Source organism: Pelecanus crispus, chromosome 3, assembly GCF_030463565.1.
Source record: "Pelecanus crispus isolate bPelCri1 chromosome 3, bPelCri1.pri, whole genome shotgun sequence".
Classification (NCBI taxonomy): Eukaryota; Metazoa; Chordata; class Aves; order Pelecaniformes; family Pelecanidae; genus Pelecanus; species Pelecanus crispus.
This window is the reverse complement of record NC_134645.1, coordinates 71,236,530-71,259,127: the sequence shown is the minus strand read 5'-3', so window position 1 is coordinate 71,259,127 and position 22,598 is coordinate 71,236,530. Positions and strand designations below refer to the sequence as shown.

The 22,598-nt window shown below is 38.4% G+C and overlaps 1 protein-coding gene across 1 annotated transcript in view; it reads right to left on the bottom strand.

The window, feature by feature from the left end:
• PTPRK (protein tyrosine phosphatase receptor type K) overlaps nucleotides 1–22,598 on the bottom strand; it is a 421,483-nt gene that overhangs the window by 93,866 nt on the left and 305,019 nt on the right. The window contains exon 8 of the mRNA XM_075707712.1: nucleotides 2,386–2,688. Within this exon, the coding sequence (XP_075563827.1) occupies nucleotides 2,386–2,688 (303 nt within the window). The remainder of the gene's footprint in view (nucleotides 1–2,385; nucleotides 2,689–22,598) is intronic.

Sequence of the window (22,598 nt, the reverse complement as noted above, 5' to 3'; positions counted from 1 at the left end):
TAATTATCTGTTGTTGTCATCTGGAGTTTTCAAAGTTTCTATTTATGAAAAGTACACAGCGTAAGCGCACAGTTTCAGATAATCGTGTAATCAGTGGCTATTTCTAATTAATGTTATTTGCAAAAATGTAGGAAAATACTGTGATCCCTCTGTTTTCCTTCTCATAAATGAATCACTGATAATGCCCCCACTATGTAATTAACAACATGCTCATTCTACAAAACCTGCAAAAATCATCATGACAATGAGGCTACTTCTGACCTACTTCTGTGAAATATGTGGGGCACAGACTCATGTATCTTCCTGTAGTGCTCATCATCTTAGTCTGAGTCCTGCTTTAGGCTGCAAACTGTGTTTTAAAACCATTTCAGATAGATACTTGATCTCTTGGACATGGTACTAAACTAGCAGCATACACATAGGCAGTCAACTACAGAACTCAGTTTACTATCACTATGAGAGCTCAAGGAGACGCAAGTGTGAATACACCTTTGATCCTCCGAGATGGCTGAAAGCCCTCCGTATTGCACAGTGCTCACATGCTCTGTTTTTTGAAATACATGACAAAATGGACATAGATTTTCAAGTCAATCAGTAATGCACGATTAAAAGTCTGCACTTCATTTCCAATACTATCACTGAGTAGACCTCACAAGAGGCAATTTTCAGGTCACAAGCATTATTACCACCAGTGCGTCTAAATATAGGTACATTCTAAAATGTATTAATCCCTCCTTGAAAACAACATCTGCTTGAAATAGTTTACCTTAGCAACTTTTGTTCTCTGGGTGAGGCTGCTTCTACACTATTTCTGACACCAAAGGTGAGTCTAAACAAGTTCACTGATAGCACACTGGCGTGCTGGCTTGAGACCAAAACCTGCCTTGTGTGCATCATTTTCCAAGAATAATCCACAGCAAAACCAGAAGACAAAATATATGCACTTGACTCTGCTCTTGATAGGCATCGCTATAGTGACCAGCCACCATCTCCACATATCTAACTAGATAAATGCTATCAGAAACCATAACCTTTCTTGAAAACTCAGTTAAAAAGAAAAAGAAATCAATTTTCCATGGACATAACAATATTAGTACTGGGGGTTTTTTAACCTCAAGGAACATAGCAACCACAAATATCTATAATGTAAACACAGATGCAGAAATAATTAATCATGGATTATATTTAACTTTTTAAAAAAGTGATGCTAAAATTTGAACTGCATGAAATATTCTAATTCTGTACTTGTCAATAAATCTTCATGTGATGCATCTATGTCTCTATAGTTCTCTACAGCTCCTCATATTCTACCTATTTAATAAGCTGTTCTTGCTTCTTTATTGCAACAGTAAACATATTCCTCCTCTACTTCTTGTAAAATTGAAAATATATGGCAAAAAAGTGCTACTGGATTCGAACCTTGATTGCTATCCATATATAATGCTATACTCTCTCCTCCATTTTACAAGCAAACACACTACCTTTTTCAATTTTATCTTCTTATGTATCTACACTCTTCCATCAGTCCAAGTATTCTTTTTTTTTGTTACTGACGGCAGTATCTATTTTCATTTTGTGAAATATTTTAATGAAATCTAAATATAAGAAAAGGAAAGTAAAATTGCTCTTTACTACCACATTTTAAATATTCTTAGGGAAAAATCTCTGGTTTTATTTTAACCTCTTTCATACCAAGATCCATAGCCTGAACACTGAATGTCACCATTAACATCTACATCTATTCTTTATTTCTTCTCAACTAAGGTAAGTTCAACTGTCTTGCAAAGAAACTTCATCAAGAGCATTTTAAAGAGGAATCATAGAGTATCTTGAGTTGGAAGGGACCCATAAGGATCATCGAGTCCAAATCCCAAGTTGTCAAAATAATACTTTAATCTGATGGGTGGCTTTCGAACAGTTAACAGATACTATATACTCTAACTTGTAACATAAATTATTGCTCAAATATATTTGCTGAAGAGGTTTTAAATCTTGAATAGAGTCTTTAAGCACTGAACTCTATATTTAAATACAAAATCAAATTATTTTTCAAATACTACACCTAATACTGTGAAGAAGTCTTCACAGTAACACCACCACGTGTTTCTTGTCAGTGGTGTTAGCACATTTTCGGAATGACTGGGAAGCCACCTTCCTTTTTCTTGCGAGAGAGAGGCTGAGTTTGACTTGCACTACATAGACAGTTTGGGCTATATATGCAGGGTGACAGCTATAATACTTTTAATGCTACTGTTTTAGGGCTAATTAATACATTAATAGAAGAGAACTTCCATCCTTCGGGACACATATTGCAACACACAAAGTCATCTTCCACCTGTCTAGACTGGGCTTGGATGTAATTTCTGTAACAGCATTTACGCATACCATCTTCGTCTGTCTGGATAATGGTCTCCTCGCTCTCCTTCCTCCCTTCTGGGTTGGTTAAGATCATTTTGAGGCTGACATTTGTGTAGGGAGGCAGGTGATCCACAACGTGCTGTGGTGCTTTGGGATCCATGTCCAAGCAGTCCGCCTTGCTCTCGTTGTGTCCGCAGAAGTAGTGGTAGCATATAGTGACATTGAAAGTGTGGCAACGAGTGATGTTGTAACCCAGAGATTCCCAATCCACAGCAATGTGTCTGGCCTGGATCTCAGCAATCTTCAATGTTTTCGGTGTTCTCATAGGTTCTAGAAAACAGAACATAATGAAGAAAAACATTGTTAACGTTCATCCTTGCACTGAACTGTAACTGGGAGATGATCTCCAGGAATGTGAAAGCAAAGGAGATACCCAGCAAACACAGACTTATGACTGCAAGAAGTATCATCCTCTGTACAAATACCCTGAAGAGGAAAAAACTGCCAGTCTCTGTTTTTTTACTTCATTCTTCTCCGGCCTCTCTTTGCAGGTTTCAATCAGTGATTAAGACTTCGCAACAGTGAGAAAAAGAATTGTTAATTAACAGTGCAACGATTCAAAGCAATTGAGAATACAGGCAGCAGATGCAACAAGAGTGACCAAAAGGCCACCCAGCTGTCACCGCTGGCTTCCCTTCTTGATTTCTGCCTTACTTTTTTTTTTTTTTTTACCTGCGTAAATTAGATAATACATCATAATGGTAAAGAGTCAACATTCACTACACTGTGATTTATCATGCCACCAAGCAATGCTGTATACTAATTATACTAATTACCTTACTAAGCTAGCAGTTATAAAAATGATGCAGATATTAATTAATGTTTATTATTTTAGTAACGAAGCTATTAATCCAAGCAAAACCCCTCAGAAATATTACCAAAAATGCTTTTGGATATTCCCATTGTATCCCGCTTCTTTTGGATCCCCAGGCTTTGCCTGGACATTGCTCTCAGCTGCTAATCTCTGACCTGCTACCCAAGCTCAGCTGCTCTCCACACATGCATTTCCACCAGCAGAGTACATGATGCTCCCCAAGCTGTCATCAATCTTTCATTGTCTCTCTAGAGCATTCATTCCTCATGCAAGACTAACTTTTATCGTTGAACTTAATTAAAATGATTACACAATGAAAATCATGACCATGACTATATATACACTAGAGTTTCACTGGAAATATACCAAGGGGATCTTTATACCCTGCTAATACATCCTTCTTAACCAGAGAAAATAAAGCCAGCTGTAGGTACAGCTTCAGCCTCGTGTCCTTGCTGGTGTAAGGTCAAAACAATTGAGATTATTCAAGGAAGTGAAATATAGAATTTCTCTTTCTGGGCATAACAGTTCTTTGTAACTTGCATTTATGAAACAAGAGTCCCAACCAGGCTAACAACCAGCCAAAAGCACAGATGGTATATGGAAATAAGGAAATGTGAATCAGTGTAATCTATTCAGCATGCAGTTTGCCAGACAAACTGCAAACATTTAGTTTCAAACACCAAAACAACCGAGTTCTAAATATAACACAAAGGTATTCCTAGTAATATGATAAGTGTTAAGGATTAAAAGTTGTGCCTATTTGTTTCCATGATGTATCCTTCCCTTACTGGATTTTGAACAAGCATGTTCCCTTTGCTCTTAAGTACCGATTTATCATATACATGGTGAAAAATACAAATGAATAGACTTCCTGGGCAGTAGCTTTCTGAACATATTGTATACTGTGACAATAGAGATCTGAAGCTGAAAGACAGCATTGAAAAGGTCCTTGAGAGATAAGAGACTTGAAGAGAAGGAGGAAAAAAAGGGGTTTTATAGAGTAAACAATGGCTGGTGCTTTAGCAAGTACAGACAGGTATGAGGCAGTCATTAAAAAAAAAAAAAGTAGCAACACAGTAGATCTACTGAAGGAGCTTGTAAGAATCTTCAAAGAATCAGTAATTCCTTGGTTACTGCAAGCACTTAGAAAAAAAATGGAACACAGGTGTCACAGAGGAAGAGAACCTCTAGAAGAGGAAAAAAGAAAAATTCAGCCTTTTTTCTCATATGAATGACAGTAAACAACTTAGTTATACATACTCTAAATCAGAGTTTGCGGCCTAAAAGAGTAAACATACTCTTCACCAAGGAAGTTTTGTATTATAAGCTTAGTTTTCCTTCTGAAATGGATTGATTCTTCTCATTTTACTAACTCTCTTCATTCTACTAATCCAGGTTGTGCCTTCAACCACCCACACCAGAGACGGAATCCAAACCTGAATTTAAAATTTATTGGAACCTCTAAAATAAACACAACATAATACAAGTTATCTGGACACGAAGGTTGAAACTATTAATGTTTGAAGTTGACTCATCAGTAACAGAAAATGCACTCCATTTTCATCTTGCTTCTTTCATGACAAGACTTAAACTGCATTCACACTATGCTGTACAGTACTTTCAAAAGAGAAGAAAAAAATAAAAGCTTTGTTAATCTTAAAGGAAAATTATTTTACAATTCTATGCAAATTTTACAAATGTGTCACAGTATCAGAGGAGATACTGAAAAGCATCCTTTATTCACCTGTCAAAAAGGAAAGAATGAAAGACAGTGTGTGATCTCGCTTTCTCACAACTACTCCCTTCTTTGGCAGAAATTAAACAACTTCTGCAATATTGAGATGGTAATTAAAGTCTGCAGAGTCTCTCAACAGCTTTGGTAAACTCTGCCAACTGTCCCACTGCTCCTAAAATGATGCTTTAAAAACACAATTTTACTCTTGCTTCTGGGCAACATTCGTCTCAGGGATCTCTAGAGGTAAAGACCAATTGTTTTAAACTACCACACCACAAAGCCTCCATCTGTAACACCTCAGTAGAAAGCAATCTTCGAATAATTATTTTTCTCAGATAAAACAGTATTGAATTTTTGAGTAGGCTTCCCAAAAATCTCAGCATCTCATTAAAAATAACTTTGATCTCAACGGGGGCAAAAAGAAGTGCTCATCTGCTGTTTCTCCCTTTCCCATCACACTTTAGGGTTTGCATTTTACTGAAACATTTTCTTAATCCTACTGGGATTTAATTTTGATTTATGTATTCTCTTCTCATCTCTAGATACTTTTTCAGTACTACTAATCCCAGTAAATCAATTCACATCTTGTCTTCCCAGTTGTTGTTTTCTCACCTTTCCTCTTCCAGTCACATCCAGAACTTTTATCCAAAATACATGGACATTCAAACCCACGATTTCTCGCTTCTTTGTTGAATTACTCATGATAAATTGGCACCCTATGCCGAAGAGGGAAGAAATAAGACACTCCCAAAATCTCTGTTCATTTCTTAACCTATCAGCTGGAGTTTCAATAATAATAGCAGAAAGCACTTAGTATTTTCCAAACATTAATCCACCTGTTACCCCTGTGAGACAGGTAAGTGGCGTTAATCCTTTTCTGTGAGGAGAAAGAGACACCAAAAGGTTAATAGCTTGTTCAAAGCTACAAGATGATTTACTGCCAGGGCCATAAGAAAACTGAATGGTACCCAGGTCACTGGTGCTCTGGCTACCAGACAGCATCAGCTAGCAGCAGCAATTCAGAGACCTCATTTACACTTTATTTGCCAGTGCTTCCACCAAAATCCTAACTCCACTCTCCAACTCCAGTTCTTTTTTAAAAGATTTTTTTGCAGATTTTCTTAGAACAAGCTTGAAAAAGCATAACAGTGCACAGACACTAAGTGAATTATCTGAACATAAGGACAAGGTATTTGAAAAACAATAGTTCGGCTTATTAATTTTGTAAGATTTCTTGATTGAGAACTTGGATTGAGTGAAACAGCATTTTTTTTCGCATTAAAGCTTGTATTTAAAATTAAACTTTTGGGGAAGGGGTATTCATAATTTATTTTTTCAAGCTTTTTTCTCCAGCAGAAAATATATGTAACACTGGAGGCAGATCCTTGTGGTGATAGCAGAAAGTGCTTAGGGCTTCTGCTGTTGCAGGAAATTCAATATCCTCTGACTGTTCCAAGCTCTTAAATGTGAACATCCTGACTGGCAGAGGCACGTCTTCCAACAGCAATATGGCAAAAAGGCATATGGACAGTTTGGTGGTGGTGGTGGCAGGGTTGACCTTTATATCCTCCCGAGTGCCTCTGCTGAGGGCAGGCTCCCTTCTGCCAGACCCTTCCTGCCCACGGGCCGCTGCCACGACCTCCACCCCATTCCCACCTCTGCTTACGGCCAGCTTCTCCCTCTGCCCCCTTCTCTCAATGCCTGGCAATACCCAACTCCATTATCTTCCTCCTCATCACACTCCCTTTATCTCTTGGCAAACGAATACTACCAAGCTGACTCAGATGCACCACCTGACCTGACTGTTGTTACTCTCACTGAACCAATTGAAACCAGAGGTGCTGGGAGAATATCAAAAGAACAGAAAAAACAGAATAATAAGAGACCTCTGCACTTACACAGATTACCAAGTCCTCATTCCTTATCCAGAAACTGCATTAAGTAAAAGAATTACATGCACGTGGCACTCACTCGCAACAATTTATGGATCAAGAAAGATTTAACCCAACTTTATGGGATAAAATAAAAAAACAGCTTTAGTAATTCTCCAAAGGTTAATAATCCAGGGATAGATGGCAAAAGAGACTGAACCTGTTGACCCCACACCACCTCTCAACTGCAGGATGATTTAATAAGACGCTCCAGATAACAGATAAAATGAAATTCAATTTCTTTAGTGCTTGATAAGCAACACATGATACGACAGGTCAATATCAGAGCCTCTTTGTAGAGATTATCTTCACAGAGATGGCAGTGAAAACAAAAGCCTTCACAGTTGCAGAAGAAGCAAGGTGAGAGCATGCATTTCCTCAGAACCTTTTTTTAATGATAATACATATTAGCCTGCTGTCAATCAGAGAAAAACAGATGTCCTGAAGTTGTGACAAAAATCCCATAAAATGAGGCTAGGAAAGCATGACAAGTCCTTTGCTTTTCCTGCCTTTCCTCAGAAATCCTAAATGTTGACTGCAAGACACAGTTTAATTTCCATTTACCTGACAAGGGAGGCAGAATTAGATCTGACCAGCAGACAGAACACACATTTGTTCGCATGAAATGGAAAACAATCAGACAAATTTTAAAGCACAAATATTTTGGATAAAGACGGTGCTTCTTGAACACCACCATGTACTGTCTGTGTATACAATTCTTTAATTGGGGTTGGCTTTCAGATCTCCCCCCCTTGAACTCTTTCTGGTATGGCATTACACTGAGGAACTGACTTCAAATTTCTGCTTTAACCACACTGACTGAAATTCATATCAAGTTTAAGAGTGACCCAGGTCACCTTCATTGGTGGCACAGGAGGCAAAAACTAACTGGACCTGGAGGGCGAGATAACGCATAAATCTGCATAAGGTTTGAAGGAACTATGGAGTGATGTGGGGCTTATATTAAATAAAAACCTTGACATAGAAAAGCAAATGTATAACATTTATTAAAGGAGTAGAGTACATTTGGCTTAAGATAGCAACCCTGTAATTCAAAACACAGTGTTTCTGACAGAAGCTCCTTTAATTATCTTGCCCTTACATTTTAAAACAAAAATGGCACAGAAAAAAAAAGGTCCTCGTTTTTGTTCTAATATTCTCCGTCTGAACAGCCACTGGAATTCCCCAGACTTTTCTTTATGAAAACATGAGCCTCTCTGTCCTGTGGCTTCTTCTGACCTTTCCAGGATAGGTCTCTCCTTGGCATGTGGGAAATAAAAGAGGATTATTCTAAGATGTCACTCTGGCTCGTGCTGCTTCATTGGTTCATGCAAGGTCCTACAAAAACAAAATGTTCCCAAAACTCAAAAGAAATACGCTACAGTCCTGCTGCTGTAAAGAATTCTTTTAAAAAGACCCCTGATAAGAGCATGGAAGAACGGTATGAGTGAAAACCACTGGAGGAAGTACAACCCAAACCAGAATAGCTGTCAAATGTGCAGTAAGAAAACAATAAACAAAGGTTCCTCACCTGCTCATTTCAGCTGCATTACTCTCAATTATTACTTTTGTTACTAGTGAGCGATGAATCACATAGAAAGGTGTTATATAGATACTACATTCCCTCACATAATAAACTCGGTTAAGATTGCTGTATATAAAAGTGGATCACTCATTGAAAAGGACTGGACTAGAGTTATATATTTCAACAGACAGCCAAACTCTGAGCAGCAAAGCCCACTGACTGTGATTGCTTCTGCATTTCTGTAGGTGATCCGCTGCCTGTCAAAGGAGCATCCTATAATTACGAACAAAGCTAATAAAAATCCCTAGGTAAAGTGAGCTGCCCTAGAATATCCATAATGAAACCCCTGTGTTTCAAGGATTACTAATCTACAAATCCAAAAGAATATACTTCAGACTAACTCCCAATAACTCCATTATTTAACAATCTGATGACAATACAGGAAGACCCAATTTGTTCAGACATCCCAAGAATGCCATGCATCGCAGTCTGATTTCCTTGATCCAGTCTGTCTTTTATGACAGAATAATTCTTGTAAATCCTATTCAAGCTTCTTGCCAATCCTATTCAAGTTTCTTGCCTGTAACTCTGGCAGATTTTTGATCATTTCTAAGTAGAGCTAAAGGCCAGCTTAGAGTTAAAGGCAAAAATCAATTAACAGCACTGGCCTCAATCCTTTAACAACTACTTAATGATAGTTCATGAACTGCTTATCTTCAGTCAGGGACTCTTTCTTACCTACTTATGTGTATTCCAAGCCAAACCCATACAACATCATATTACTAATTGGATCAATATAGACTTTTCATAAGTTAATGAAATTTGTTACTTTTCCAGATATTCCAGTGTTGGAGTATCTGCAATCCCTCATACTTAGAACATACAAAATACAGGATACCTTCCATGTATGTAAATACAGGCTGGAAAGTCTAACTGAGGTACTAATTATTTTTTTTTTTTTTCTTCTTTTCAAATCTTGTTCCATGTCAGCAGTTCAGAGGCTTGACTAGGCAACCAAATTTGAAAATTCAGGCCTTCAATCTTTTTAAACTTAGAAGCATTAAGAAATAGTGAACATCAAAAAAAAAAAGGATTCAAATGAAGTTGAAAAGTCATACAATTTCATGTAATATCAGCTCAGACAGAAAATGACAAATTAACATGTATGTATGCCCACAATAAAAATCAAAGGGATTACTGGGCATCTCCTTTCTCAGATGTGTAACACATATGGCATACAAAGAAAATATGGATGCAAACACAGAAAGAACCCGTTTTGTGTATATTAGTATGTCCATCTATTCATCGTGTGAAATATGAACCTAGAATAAATGCAACAATGGCATTTATACTGTACTAGCAGTGCAGATTTATTTTGTTGCAAACAAAGGTTATAATACGATTGCATGAAAATCTATGAGCTTTTTCTCTTTTCACTTCATCTAGTGACTGACTTATTAAGCCAGCTTACAAATTTCTTATTGACCACATACCTCAGGGAGCTGAAGAAAACATCTGAATTATTATATAGATAATCAGCTGTACTACACTAGTTTCAGTAGCAGTGAGGGGATATTCAATATATTTTAGGACATATCCTTTTGGATGCAAAATACAGCTGTCCTTGCTTCAGACGTATAGTGAAGAGATGAAATATAACTGCACTACTGACAATTATTTGCCCATTCCCTCTTGATAGTATGTTTATTCTATTGCCTCCATCCATGATTAACAGTTTGTGCATCCTTAGCATGTAATCAATAGCTGTGAAGTCTTGTATTTGCTTTAGAGATTAGACATCCCTTGATAATAAATTCCATTGATTCCTCCAGTTTAGCTTAGCTGCATAAATCCACTTTTTTTTTCTTTTTTTTTTTTCCTCTGAGTTTAAATTAAAAGCAGATATATAGTCTAGGAGGAGAGAGGAAAAGCTGGCACGATCTCTTTAAGCTCATTCCTCCAGATGAACAAAACCTATCTGATACTGCAAACCATGAATCAGCATGTCAACAAGCATCAGACTGCAAGAGTAAACACAGGGAAAGCCTGACATTACAAAATTCCTAGGAAACCTGTCCAGAACTGCAATGGTGAAGATTAATTGTGTAAAATAAATTACAAAATTCATAGTAATGGAGGGGGGGGGGGGGAATACCTTTGACTTAAATACTGGTGGCATAGATATATTAAATCAGAATGGAAGATTCATCATGTAAAACAATAACAATTATATTATAAAGAATATATAATATGGTTTTACACACACACACACACACTTTTTACCCACCTTAACAGCGAACCTAACCATTCAACACTATGAAGAAAGCTTTTACAAACATTTATTTGAATACAAATCATCAGTTTGCTTAGATGATACATTTTTCATTTCTCTCCAATACACATTCATAAACATCTTCTTATGGTTTTGTTTACAAGCAATATATTTGGGAGCTTAGCATGTTATGAGTATTATGCAAAATGCCTAAGTTGGAGTAGTGTGAATAAGCAAAACCAGAGTTTTCTATGGATATCGCTAAGGCTTCATTTTCTTTCTCCTGTATATAAAAATTTCAGTCCTCCAAGTCAGGAAGCATAAATATCACCATATGAAATAAAGTGAACAAATGTGGAACACAGTCTGTAATAAATAACTAGTAAGCACAGAAGAGAGACGCAGACCGTGAATACAGTTAGGGCCACGTTCACCTCTGATGACTAAGAACTGAAAACTGCAAGCAGTAATTACGATGCCCACTTAAAACTTTTACATAGGCATGTGCATACGTACACACACTGATAGTTGTGCACGTACGTGCATTTCCCCACATGCGGATAAAACACCCGTGAAAATGCATCCTCTCTGGCTGCACACCTACCGAAACGTTCTCAATCCAATTTGCCCCCGTTCCCATTTCGCCCCATCTGGTTCCTGTAGCCCCTGGTTGAAACCACCTACCCTCCAACCCCACTCCAACCCAACCAGCAAAGCCTGGAGTTTCAGTGTGGGTCACAGCCCACAAACTTGCCCTTCCAATGCTGTGTTTGTATGGTAAAACTGAGTAATAACTCTATGTTGCACCTTGCTCTGGCTCTGCCCCTTTCATGAAATCAATATGTATCATTATGTATCATACATACTATGTGTATCTCGTATAGTGATTGATATATATATCTGTCACATAACATATATGATAAACCTTGGTGGAAACAGAAGTTCATTAAGTGGCTTAAAACCAGAAATGACACTGTATCATTTAAGGAATCTGCTGTATGTCTCTTGTCCTGCCAGTAAAACAATTCTGGTGTTTATCTTTTTTTTTTTTTTTTTTTCCTCCAAATGACCAACCTGTAGCTTCTATTATACAGAACAGTTTTCCTTAAGTACGTAGAAATTTATTTAGTAAATTGGCTTCACTGGTTCATACAAAGTTAAGAATGTAAGTTGAAAATATAAGCAAGTTTGTTTTCTTCATAAATGCAGACAAAAATAACACAGGTTAGCAAAGAAGAATTCCTCTGACGTTAAAGTCTTGAAGAAAATCAGAAACCATTTTAAAAGGTACTTAGAACTCTAAAAATGCTGGTAAGGTGCCAACAGGCAAATTCTTTTTTAAGTTAGATACCTGATTACCACGAATTTTTACCACCTTTGAATTTCAAAGAAATTTTGTTACTTAAGTCACTCAGTCACCTGTGAAAACCTGACTAAATATGACTAAAAAAACTTCTCAATCTATTGGCCAATGACCAATGCCAAGCAACTATCAAAATGTAATACTTGCCCCAATATAAAGAATACTTTTCCCCTATGCCTCCAGGACACCTTAAGCTGGTATTTCTTTACAGATATTTTATACAAAAAAACCCTTTCTGTCCATTTTAAGCAACCCAATTTCAAATCAACTGTCCCTTGATGTAACTATGAGAAAAAAATGTATTCTTGACTAAACAGGCAAAGCAGTGTTTACGATTTGCTAATGGAACAGTCATGACATTTTCGTTAGAAAGTACAGTCCAAAGTTGTTAATTTGCAGAGAGGAGCTTTTTTTTTCTGAAAAGTTCTTTAAAATGTTTGTTTTCAGAAAGGTAAAGGATGATAAAGAATACTTGCTTTTTGTGTCGACTTGCTCTATCTGGGCAGAATTCACACGATATCAATTCTCTTTCCTACCACCATTTGGCTATGAAGCTTTGCAAGGCCATTTTGGGAACTGGGACCTAATCCTGCAAACCCTTTGTTCCTGGAGCTGCCTTTGCTCAAAAGGAGCAGGGCTCTGTAGAAGTGAGCTCACGAGCACCTCTTCTCTACCGTGAAAACAGAGTCCTTGAGACAAAGAATTCAAAAACAACAAAAAAGCCTTGCTCGCAAATGGAGGCACTGGCAAGCTGGGGAGGCGCTTTCTAAAATATGCCATGAATTCTAAATAATATACTTCTATTTAACATTTAGATGCATAAAATACTCTAAAGAAATTGCCCTGCTGCTTTACTTTCAGCCAGCTAGTGTTTCTCAAAGCTATTGTTTCCTGTCTAAGCAGAAACTTGGAAAACATAAAATAACTCACCCTACGGTAAAACAAGGTAATTTATTTTAGAAATAATTTTCTCTTTGCAAACTTCCTCTGAACACTTCTAGTTTATTCCATGATCCCAAGACACGAAAATGCTCCTGAAAAATTATCCCAGAGATTTTCAGTTGACAGTAAAGCTGGATGAGTGATAACAGAAAAAGGTGGCAAACCCAGCAGCTTACTGGAAGCAGCAAAAGAAAAATAATTTTCGATGCTGTTGATAGTAACTTATTCTCCTTTTAAAATGAGGTGTTTTTTCTAAAACGTGATTAATTAATGAGCAATTGATCTTGCTTTATACAGAACAGATGGTGCAAACCCAACAAAACTAGTTTTCATTCACATGCAAATGTAAAGGATTAATTCTTCACTTGCAGAAGTCACCCCTCTCTACTATGTGTTTTCTTATTCTAGATACCCGTCTAGAGATCTGTCTAGTTCAAGCTGTCAATCATATTCAACAATTTTACCACGTTTTGACTTTCAAAAAGATATTGTACTAGCACAGTTGTCTTGGCTTCACCGTTACTGCAAAGCAACTGCTGGCATGCTACTCTGACCAGCACCACCGTAACAGTCACCCAAGAGTGTGTCAATCATGCCTGCTGAGTAAGTGGAGCATTAAATTTTTTTTTTTATGCCTATGTGGTACATGCTGAATCACGGTCATCATACAATCACAACAGAATACAGAAAAGAAAGGCAGCCAATTAGTCAAGTCAAGGCCACACAGGCGAAAGCAGTATTAATTTGGAAGTGCAGGCTAATTGCTGGACACCAGCATCATGTCACTTAAACCAGATTTATTGCTGAGTGTAATAAATGCTTAAGAATAAAAAGAACAACAATTCCTTCCTCCCAACTTATTACTGAAAGGCTTTAAAATTCTCCTGAGTGTCTGTTAGGCAATTTTAGAGCTAGCTTCTCTCTTCTATATATTTTTTTTTATTTACATCGCATCTAACTTAACCTTTTGGAGACTGGCATAATGAGCACACATGCAATCTACTACCATCCCCTCTTGTCACCACAATCAACCCACTAGCTCAACATTTATCAACAACTACGGTAATCTGAAGGAATAAGATTATGCTGTAAAATGTCTAGAAATATAAAATTCCTCAGAGTTGATTTGAAGACTGTTACGCCTGGTAATGAAATTATTTTTTTTACTTACATTCCAAATACACCTGATTTTTGACAGCTTTTGTATTCCCTTTTGTGGTCATTCCATTCATATTCATACCAGCTAGTGATACCAGCCTTAATCTCCCACTAGCCGTGTTCTCCATAATGATGATCTTCCCCCTTTCTCCTTGATTTGAACCTTAAAGTTACAGTAGCTCTTGCCTTCCCAAGTTTACCTGCTACTTTAATATTTAGGCAAAATTATATTATTATTATTAATTTGAGCTGTAACGAGGACATGTGCTAACAGGTGAAAAACTACCACCAAAAAACCAGGCACATGTTTGCCTTTCCCAGCAGCCCTTCACTTGTTGCTTTTGACTTGATTATCTGGAAGACAGATTGAATCACGGCATCATAGAACAATTCAGCTTGGAAGGGACCTCTGGAGGTCATATAACCCAACCTCCTGCTCAAAGCAGTTATATCAGATTGCTCAGGAACTTGTCCAGGCTATTTCTGAATATCTCAATGGAGGGAGATGCTCCATCCTCTCAGGACAGCAGGCCTGAAGATACAGGCCTGGAAGATATATAGGAGATATAAACGCAACTTCAAGGCTTGAGCTGATTTCTAACTATTTGGTGTTTGGGACAAGACAGAAAAGCAAAGAATTCCACAATTCCCTATAAAACCTCAGATTTTTTTGAATATTGATTCACAGCATCTGGCACTGATGTCTGTTAGATGGCAAGACTGCAAACCACTTAAAATTCACCTTGCTTCACCTTGTTTGACATACAAGTTCGCAGTTTGCAGAATATAAGAAGCATTGCTTCCTTTAAAAAAATATTATTTTTTAACTGTTTTTAACTGGTTTTAACGTTTTAGGTTAAATGTGCAAAAAAAAGTTGAACAGAAGAATTCATCTTTCCTCTTTGCAAACCACCTGATGCTAGAGAACAGAACTGATCAATCTACTGTACTCTACTCTGCATATTTTCCACCATTATTTAGAGATGTTTGGCAAGGGGCAGATGTCTAAACAAAATGGGTCACGGTTGTCCTGTTTAATAACCCTTAGGTTACTATACCTATCTACTAGAAATTTGTTGCTGGGTGTTTTGTTTTGCTTAGAAGGATTGGGTTGGATTTTACTTCTACCGGACATTATAATAAGAACCCAAGAACAGAACTCAATCATCACAAGTGTGCAGTGATGTATCTTAAGTACATTGCCTTTGCTTCTTAATGCAATTAAAAGAAAGATGGGAAAGGCCAAAGTTTAAATCCGAATGTACTGGGCACGGTACAATGTTTTGACAATCTAGACAAAATTATGCATATCGGAGTCTTGTAAGAAACTGGCTAATATCCTTACACTTTTCTCATCTGCACTGTCATTGTAATCACCAGTATGATTAATGAAATTTATGCTTTCAGTGTCTATTCTAACTGCTATAGTACCATGGTAGCGCAGTGCTGTTTTCAGCATTACAACAAAATGAGTAATCTGCATTAACTGGTTTTGAGTGAAGGCTTTATACAGCGTTTGAAGAGGCTGATAGAATATATGATGTTCACAGCTAAGCATTTAAATCAAGCCATTTACTGAGAGGGTGAACTAGTTTATTTAATAATGAGGTCTATTATCAGATTTTTCTGCCAGGGCTGCAGGACTGGCTTATCTAAGTGACACATAGTCTGCAGAAAAGGGGGCATATACTCTGAAAAGAGAGAGCACAAGTTGTATTTCAAGCATAACTCCTGAATGGTTTCAGAGAAAAAGTCACCACAGCTATAGAAGTTTCTAAGCAAAGAATGTAATCCATGCTCTACTTGCAGTTTGGCTCCTGAGGAATGTGTCCCTCAAGAAACACATCCAGTAGGCATTCATCTCAAAGGGACAACAAACTGCTTGTCTTCTTTTGGACACAAATACTACTGCCTAATTAAAGCAGGGTGTGCAAAATGAAGTTTCTTTCATTTGCTGAGGAGTTTGGTGGGGTTTTTTTAAGCTACTCTCCATTTAAATTCAGATGTTTTTTCTAGACACGAAAATCCTCAAGGAAATTTATTCAAAATGTTTGGTTGGTTTCTTTGTTGTTGCTGGCTCTGAACTCTCATTCTCACCTAGCTATCTTGATCAGGCCATGACTGAGTGGCATGCTAGGAAAACTGCTATCTGTCTTAGACAGGATCCAAAATACTCCAAGTTGGTTTTAATTATTTTTATTGTGATTAATAGATCTTACATCAATTCAAATTTACCTAAATATAAAATACTGGAAAAGGAAGTTTTCCATAGACTTGTAAGAAATTAAATTAAATTAAATAGCCCACAAATGAAACATCTTTGTCTTTAACAGAACTGGTTGGAAACAGAGTTTTATGCAGCCTGCTGTTTACACAGTAGTTTAAAAGCCTGATTATAACAATCAGCATCTGGCATTTGAGAAGGACACGTAATAAAGCCAAAAGACACCAGATTATATTAATAATAAAATGATACTGACTCCTTGCAAAGGTAAGTGAAGTTGTAAAATTTGTGTTACCCTCATCTCCATTTGCATATGAAAATCCAAAACCTTTAATTTCATTCACATTCCTTGAAAAAAGACAAGAGGATGAGAAATCATTTTAATGATACTGCTATGAAATAAAAACAAATGACAGAGCTGTAGCTATAATTACAATTATGACTATGCTTTGGTACTGCACAGCTGATAATATCCTAGCATTATGTGGCTTGTGCTACTGCTTGAGTTCAATTTCCTTCAGATAATGTATTTGGATTCCATAATATGCCTCTTTGGTGAAACCAATAACTGAATCCAGTGGTAATACCTCAGGGAGTTATAATTTATGGCAATTGCCTGTTCCCACCACTTTTCTCAGTAATTTGTTCCAATGATTAATGGCCTCACTGTTAAAGATAAATAAGTGTGCCTTACTTCTAATTTGAATGAGCCTGACCTCAGCATGCAGCCAGTTCTTATGTTTTTCCTCCTCTAGAGGAGAGAGGCCTTCTGTACCTGGTATTATTTTTCCCCTATATACATACTGTACATTCACCTCCCACCTTCTCTCTGATAGACTTAAATGATTGAGATCTTTTAAGTCACCTACTGTATGTAAGACTACATCTTAAGCCATGACTCTTTTTGTGGCACTTTTCTCCATTCCTCACAAATCTTCATCAGTGTGTTGAAAGCACGGACAGCAGATGTGCATGCAGTATATCAATATTGGTCATGCCCACAACATCACATCTTTCCTCCTAGCTATGACCCTGGCTTTTGTCATAGTGCTACACAACAAACAACATAGGGGGACCTATGCCCCCCCCAAATTCTTTTCAGGTTTCTGTACTACTACTTCCAAATACATGCATTTATTTACATTTGTGTGTAGATAGTAAGCCATATTATCTATACTGTCTCTACTTTAAACTATCAGAGGAGGGAAAAAAAGCAAAAATCAAACCCCACATTTAAATCTCAAAGCAAGTACAAAATTCTAACAAGTGTAATGTCATAAACTTATACGGTGAGCTATCTTGCCTTTGTAGATTCTTGCTTCACAGCTCAAAATGCAATTTGGATCGCATTTTGCAATCAAAAGATGCAAAAGATTAAAGGTAAACACAACAGGCTAAAGTGAAGGGCAGTAAACCTTATCTGCAAACATCATTACTAATTTACTTTGCTCGTCACCCAAAATGAAGACTATGTATACACACATTTGTCTGAATTAAAATATGACAATCATGTCATATTATCAACTGCAGAGAAAAATAAAAGCAGAAAAGAATGCCAATGCAGAGGGAAAGGGGGTTACGCCATCTCCTTAGAGAAACAACACAAAAAAAGAAGTCATGCTTGACTGCAAAAAACAATCATACCATTTTTTCTTAAAGACTAGTGTCTCACTGAAAGTCACTGAAGCTTCCCCAAGGACAACTTGAATTAAGAGTCAGAGGCCAGATGTAAAGGCACCTCTCTGAAACCTAATCCTCTTGCCCATTTAAAATGCTCCTGCAGCTCCTGGTCAGGAAAACACACCACTGGGATTGCACTGGCAGTTTTGCTTGTTTTTCTTTAGTGTTTTCAAAACCAAATAACTCAAATATCTGAACAAGTATCAACACAACTAAAATAAAAGCAGATGGGTTCAGCTAATCTTCTCCTTTTGTCACTCTATATCAGATTTTTTCCCTTCCAAAATACTATCTTCTGGCATTATCAACATAACAGTGTTTAAAAGACAAAAATGCATTAGAAATTTAAGTGTTACTTCTGTGGGTTTATACGAAAGGGGATTCCTAGTTGTTCGCTTTTCCATCATCCTTCTGAGATACTCTTGTCCAGGCATGAATTTAGGTGTAAGAATGAGCCCTGTGTCTTTTCAGACTTAGGCTGAGCCTGAATGCATAGCACATTTGTTGACACCAGTACCCCATAAGAACCAGACAAATTTGTTCATAAATTAGCTCTACAGGAAAATTTAAGCAGTAAGTAATTAGAGCAAGGCAAGCATTTATAAGTCATATGGATAAAACCAAAAAAGTCTTCATTCAGAAAACCATTTGAGAATCATAGAATGCTTTGGGTTGGAAGGGACCTTCAGAGGTCATCTAGCCCAACCCCCATGCAGTGAGCAGGGACAGCTTTAACTGGATCAGGGTGCTCAGAGCCCTGTCCAACCTGACCTTGAAGGTTTCTAGGGATGGGGCTTCCACTACCTCTCTGGGCAACCTGTTCCAGTGCTTCACCACCCTCACTGTAAAAAATTTCTTCCTTATATCTGGTCTAAATCTACACCCTTTTAGTTTAAAACCATTACCCCTTGTCCTATTGCAACAGGTCCTGCTAAAAAGTCTGTCCCCATCTTTCCTATAGGCCCCTGTCCTGGTTTCAGCTGGGATAGAGTTAATTTTCTTCCTAGTAGCAGCCATAGTGCTGTGGTTTGGATTTAGTAGGAGAAGAATGCTGATAACACACTGATGTTTTTAGTTGTTGCTAAGTACTGCTTATGCTAGTCAAGGACTTTTCAGCTTCCCATGCTCTGCCAGGTGCACAAGAAACTGGGAGGGGGCACAGCCAGAAGAGTTGATCCAAACTGACCAAAGGGCTATTCCATACCATATGACGTCATGCTCAGTATAGAAACTGTGGGGGGGTTGGCCAGGGAGCAGGGATCGCTGCTCGGGAACTGTCTGGGTATCGTTTGGCGGGTGGTGAGGAATTGCATTGTGCATCACTTGCTTTGTATATTGTTATTACTATTATTATTATATTGTTATTATTATCATTACTATTTTACTTTATTTCAATTATTAAACTGTTCTTATCTCAACCCAGGAGTGTTTCTCACTCTTACTCCTCCAAATCTCTCCCCCATCCCATCGGGGTAGGGGGAGTGAGTGAGCGGCTGCGTGGTGCTGAGTTGCTGGCTGGGGCTAAACCACGACAGCCCCCTTTAAGTACTGAAAGGCCACAGCAAGGTCTCCCTGCAGCCTTCTCTTCTCCAGGCTGAACAACCCCAACTCTCAGCTGTTCCTCATGGGAGAGGTGTTCCATCCCTCTGATCATTTTTGTGGCCCTCCTCTGGACCCACTCCAACATGTCCACGTCTTTCCTGTGCTGAGGGCTCCAGAGCTGGACACCGTACTCCTAAGGCGGGGTCTCACCAGAGCGGACTGGAGGGGCAGAATCACCTCCCTCGACCTGCTGGCCACGCTTCTTTTGGTGCAGCCCAGCATACGGTTGGCTTTTTGCGCTGCAAGCACACATTGTCGGCTCATGTCCAGCTTTTCGTCCACCAGCACCCCCAAGTCTTTCTCCACGGGGCTGCTCTCAATCCCTTCATCCCCCAGCCTGTATTGATATTGGGGGTTGCCCTGTCCCAGGTGCAGGACCTTGCACTTGGCCTTGTTGAACCTCATGAGGTTCACATAGGCCCACTTCTCAAGCTTGTCCAGGTCCCTCTGGATGACATCCTGTCTCTCAGATGTGTCAACTGCATCACTCAGCTTGGTGTCATCTGCAGATTTGCTGAGAGTGCACTCAATCCCACTGTCTGTGTCATTGATGAAGATATTAAACAGCACCGGTCCCAGCATGGACCCCTGAGGGACACCACTTCTCACTGATCTCCATCTGGACATTACGCTGTTGACCACCACCCTCTGGATGAGACCATCCAGCCAATTCTTTATCCACCAAACAGTGCACCCGTCAAATCCATCTCTCTCCAATTTAGAGAGAAGGGTGTTGTGAGGGACTGTGTCAAAGGCCTTACAGAAGTCCAGACAGATGACATGCGTAGCTCTTCCCTTATCCACTGATGTAGTCAGTCCATCATAGAAGGCCACTAAGTTGGTCAGGCAGGACTTGCCCTTAGTGAATCCATGCTGGCTGTCTCAAATCACCACCCTGTCCTCCATGTGCCTTGCCATAGCTTCTAGGAGGATCTGTTCCATGATCTTCCCAGGCACAGAGGTGAGGCTGACAGGTTGGTAGTTCCCAGGGTCCTCCTTTCTTCCCTTTTTAAAAATGGGCACAACATTCCCCTTCTTCCAGTCAGCAGGGACTTCCCCTGACTGCCGTGACTTTTCAAATATCATGGAGAGTGGCTTGGCAACTACATGAGCCAACTCCCTCAGGACTCTGAGGAGTTACCAGAGTCTTTGTCCATCACAGAACAAGAACTGCTCAGGGTATTTCTGGACATGTCCATGAGCTCACTGGTGTCTCCAGCAGACTCCACTCACCTGCTGTCTCTTCGCTTTCTCCTTAAACACTCCTCTTCCCCCCGCCCCACCTGGCTCCCTTAATCCCTATACTCCAAAAACATTCCATCTTAAGACTCAGGTGTGTTGGATTCTCCTACCACAGCTGAAAAAAATATTTCCCTGCTCTTGATTTGATCTAACAATGTTGTCAGCAACTCCAAATACAGATACAGAAATTTCAGATACTTGTGCCCCACACCAAGGCAAAAATCTAAGATATTTTGCATTTTATTACTTGCAAACAAGAGATACACAACTGAGGCACTCACTGTGAACATAAAAATGTCACAAAATGTGTTTATAGTCTTCACAACAATCAGAAAAGCATTTTAAAAATCAGGATTAATATACTTCAGACTCTCTACCTTCTCTCCCCGAGTGCCAGGGCTTCTCCCACCTTCTCTGTGTTTCCTGCGCTTTGGACCTGAATGGGGCATCTCTGAAGAGCTCATGTCTCATATGGACAAAAACAGATGGGATGCAATACCACGCAGAATTATGACTGGGATGCCAGTCTCCCATTCCCCTCTGCCCACCTCCCTTCCACATCAAAACGAGATGTGCTAACAGAGAGGAAACATCTCAGGTCCAGACAGTCTTAGGCCTATGCTGCGTGAAGGAGTGGATTGCCTCCTCATCCATTTTCCTTTAGTCTTGCAACTGGATACTATAAATCAATAAACAAGCTGTTAAATTGATTTTTTTTTTTTTTTGTCAAGACATTAGATACTGAATTAACTAAGGCTTAAATAAAACAGAATTCCAGCATAGGAAATCTCACAGTGTGAATTGAATTAGAACAGTCAAAAAATTTCCCAAGTTTTCACCCTCTTCTACTTTACATGAAGAGCTGACGTCTCAGGTAAATCAAGGCAAAATCTCTAATAATGGCACACTACAAACTTTCCAAACACCTCAAGGAAAATCTTATGAGTTATGGTTATATCTAATTCATAACACAGTATACAAGTACTTTAAATTATTCTTTGTACTTTGTTTCTCCCCCACCTTTGAACTTCATTTGTTGATATACTGATAAGCAACTAACCTTTAAAAAGCAGCTTTTATAATTCCTCTGTAGATAATCAGTAGATAATCAGTATATTGAACACTTATTATCACATTTATTAATTATTGCACTTCAGAATCAACTTCTGCAATAAGAAGGTGAGGTATGTATTTCCATCCGTATCTTTCAGCTGTTTAACAAACGTGTCTCATGTCACAGTTATCAAAGGTCCTGGAAAGCCTCCTCCAACACACTTTTGTTATTTGTCACTGGCAATATCAACCCCCAGTTTTGTGTACAAATACCGCACAGCTAGCTTCCTTCTCAGGTGTGCTATACAGCAGGTAACTAAGGAAAACATCAGAATTACTTCTCCTCCCCCCTCCCCCCAAACACACAGAACAAGATAATATTTTGTAAAAATAATGTTTTGATAAGAAAAATCTGAAGAGTTTTTCATAAATGCAAGTAGGTTAGAAGTTTTGCAATAGCAACAATGCACAGAATTGACATAGCAATCCATATTAAACAATCATTACAGAAAATTCATTAATTCCCTGTAATAGTGCCAGGATTAATAAATCATTGTTAAAGCCCTGATATTGTATTTCTAAAACTGGTTATGTTTTGCTAGCCAATGCTGTCTCTGAATACCAGCCCAATAAATC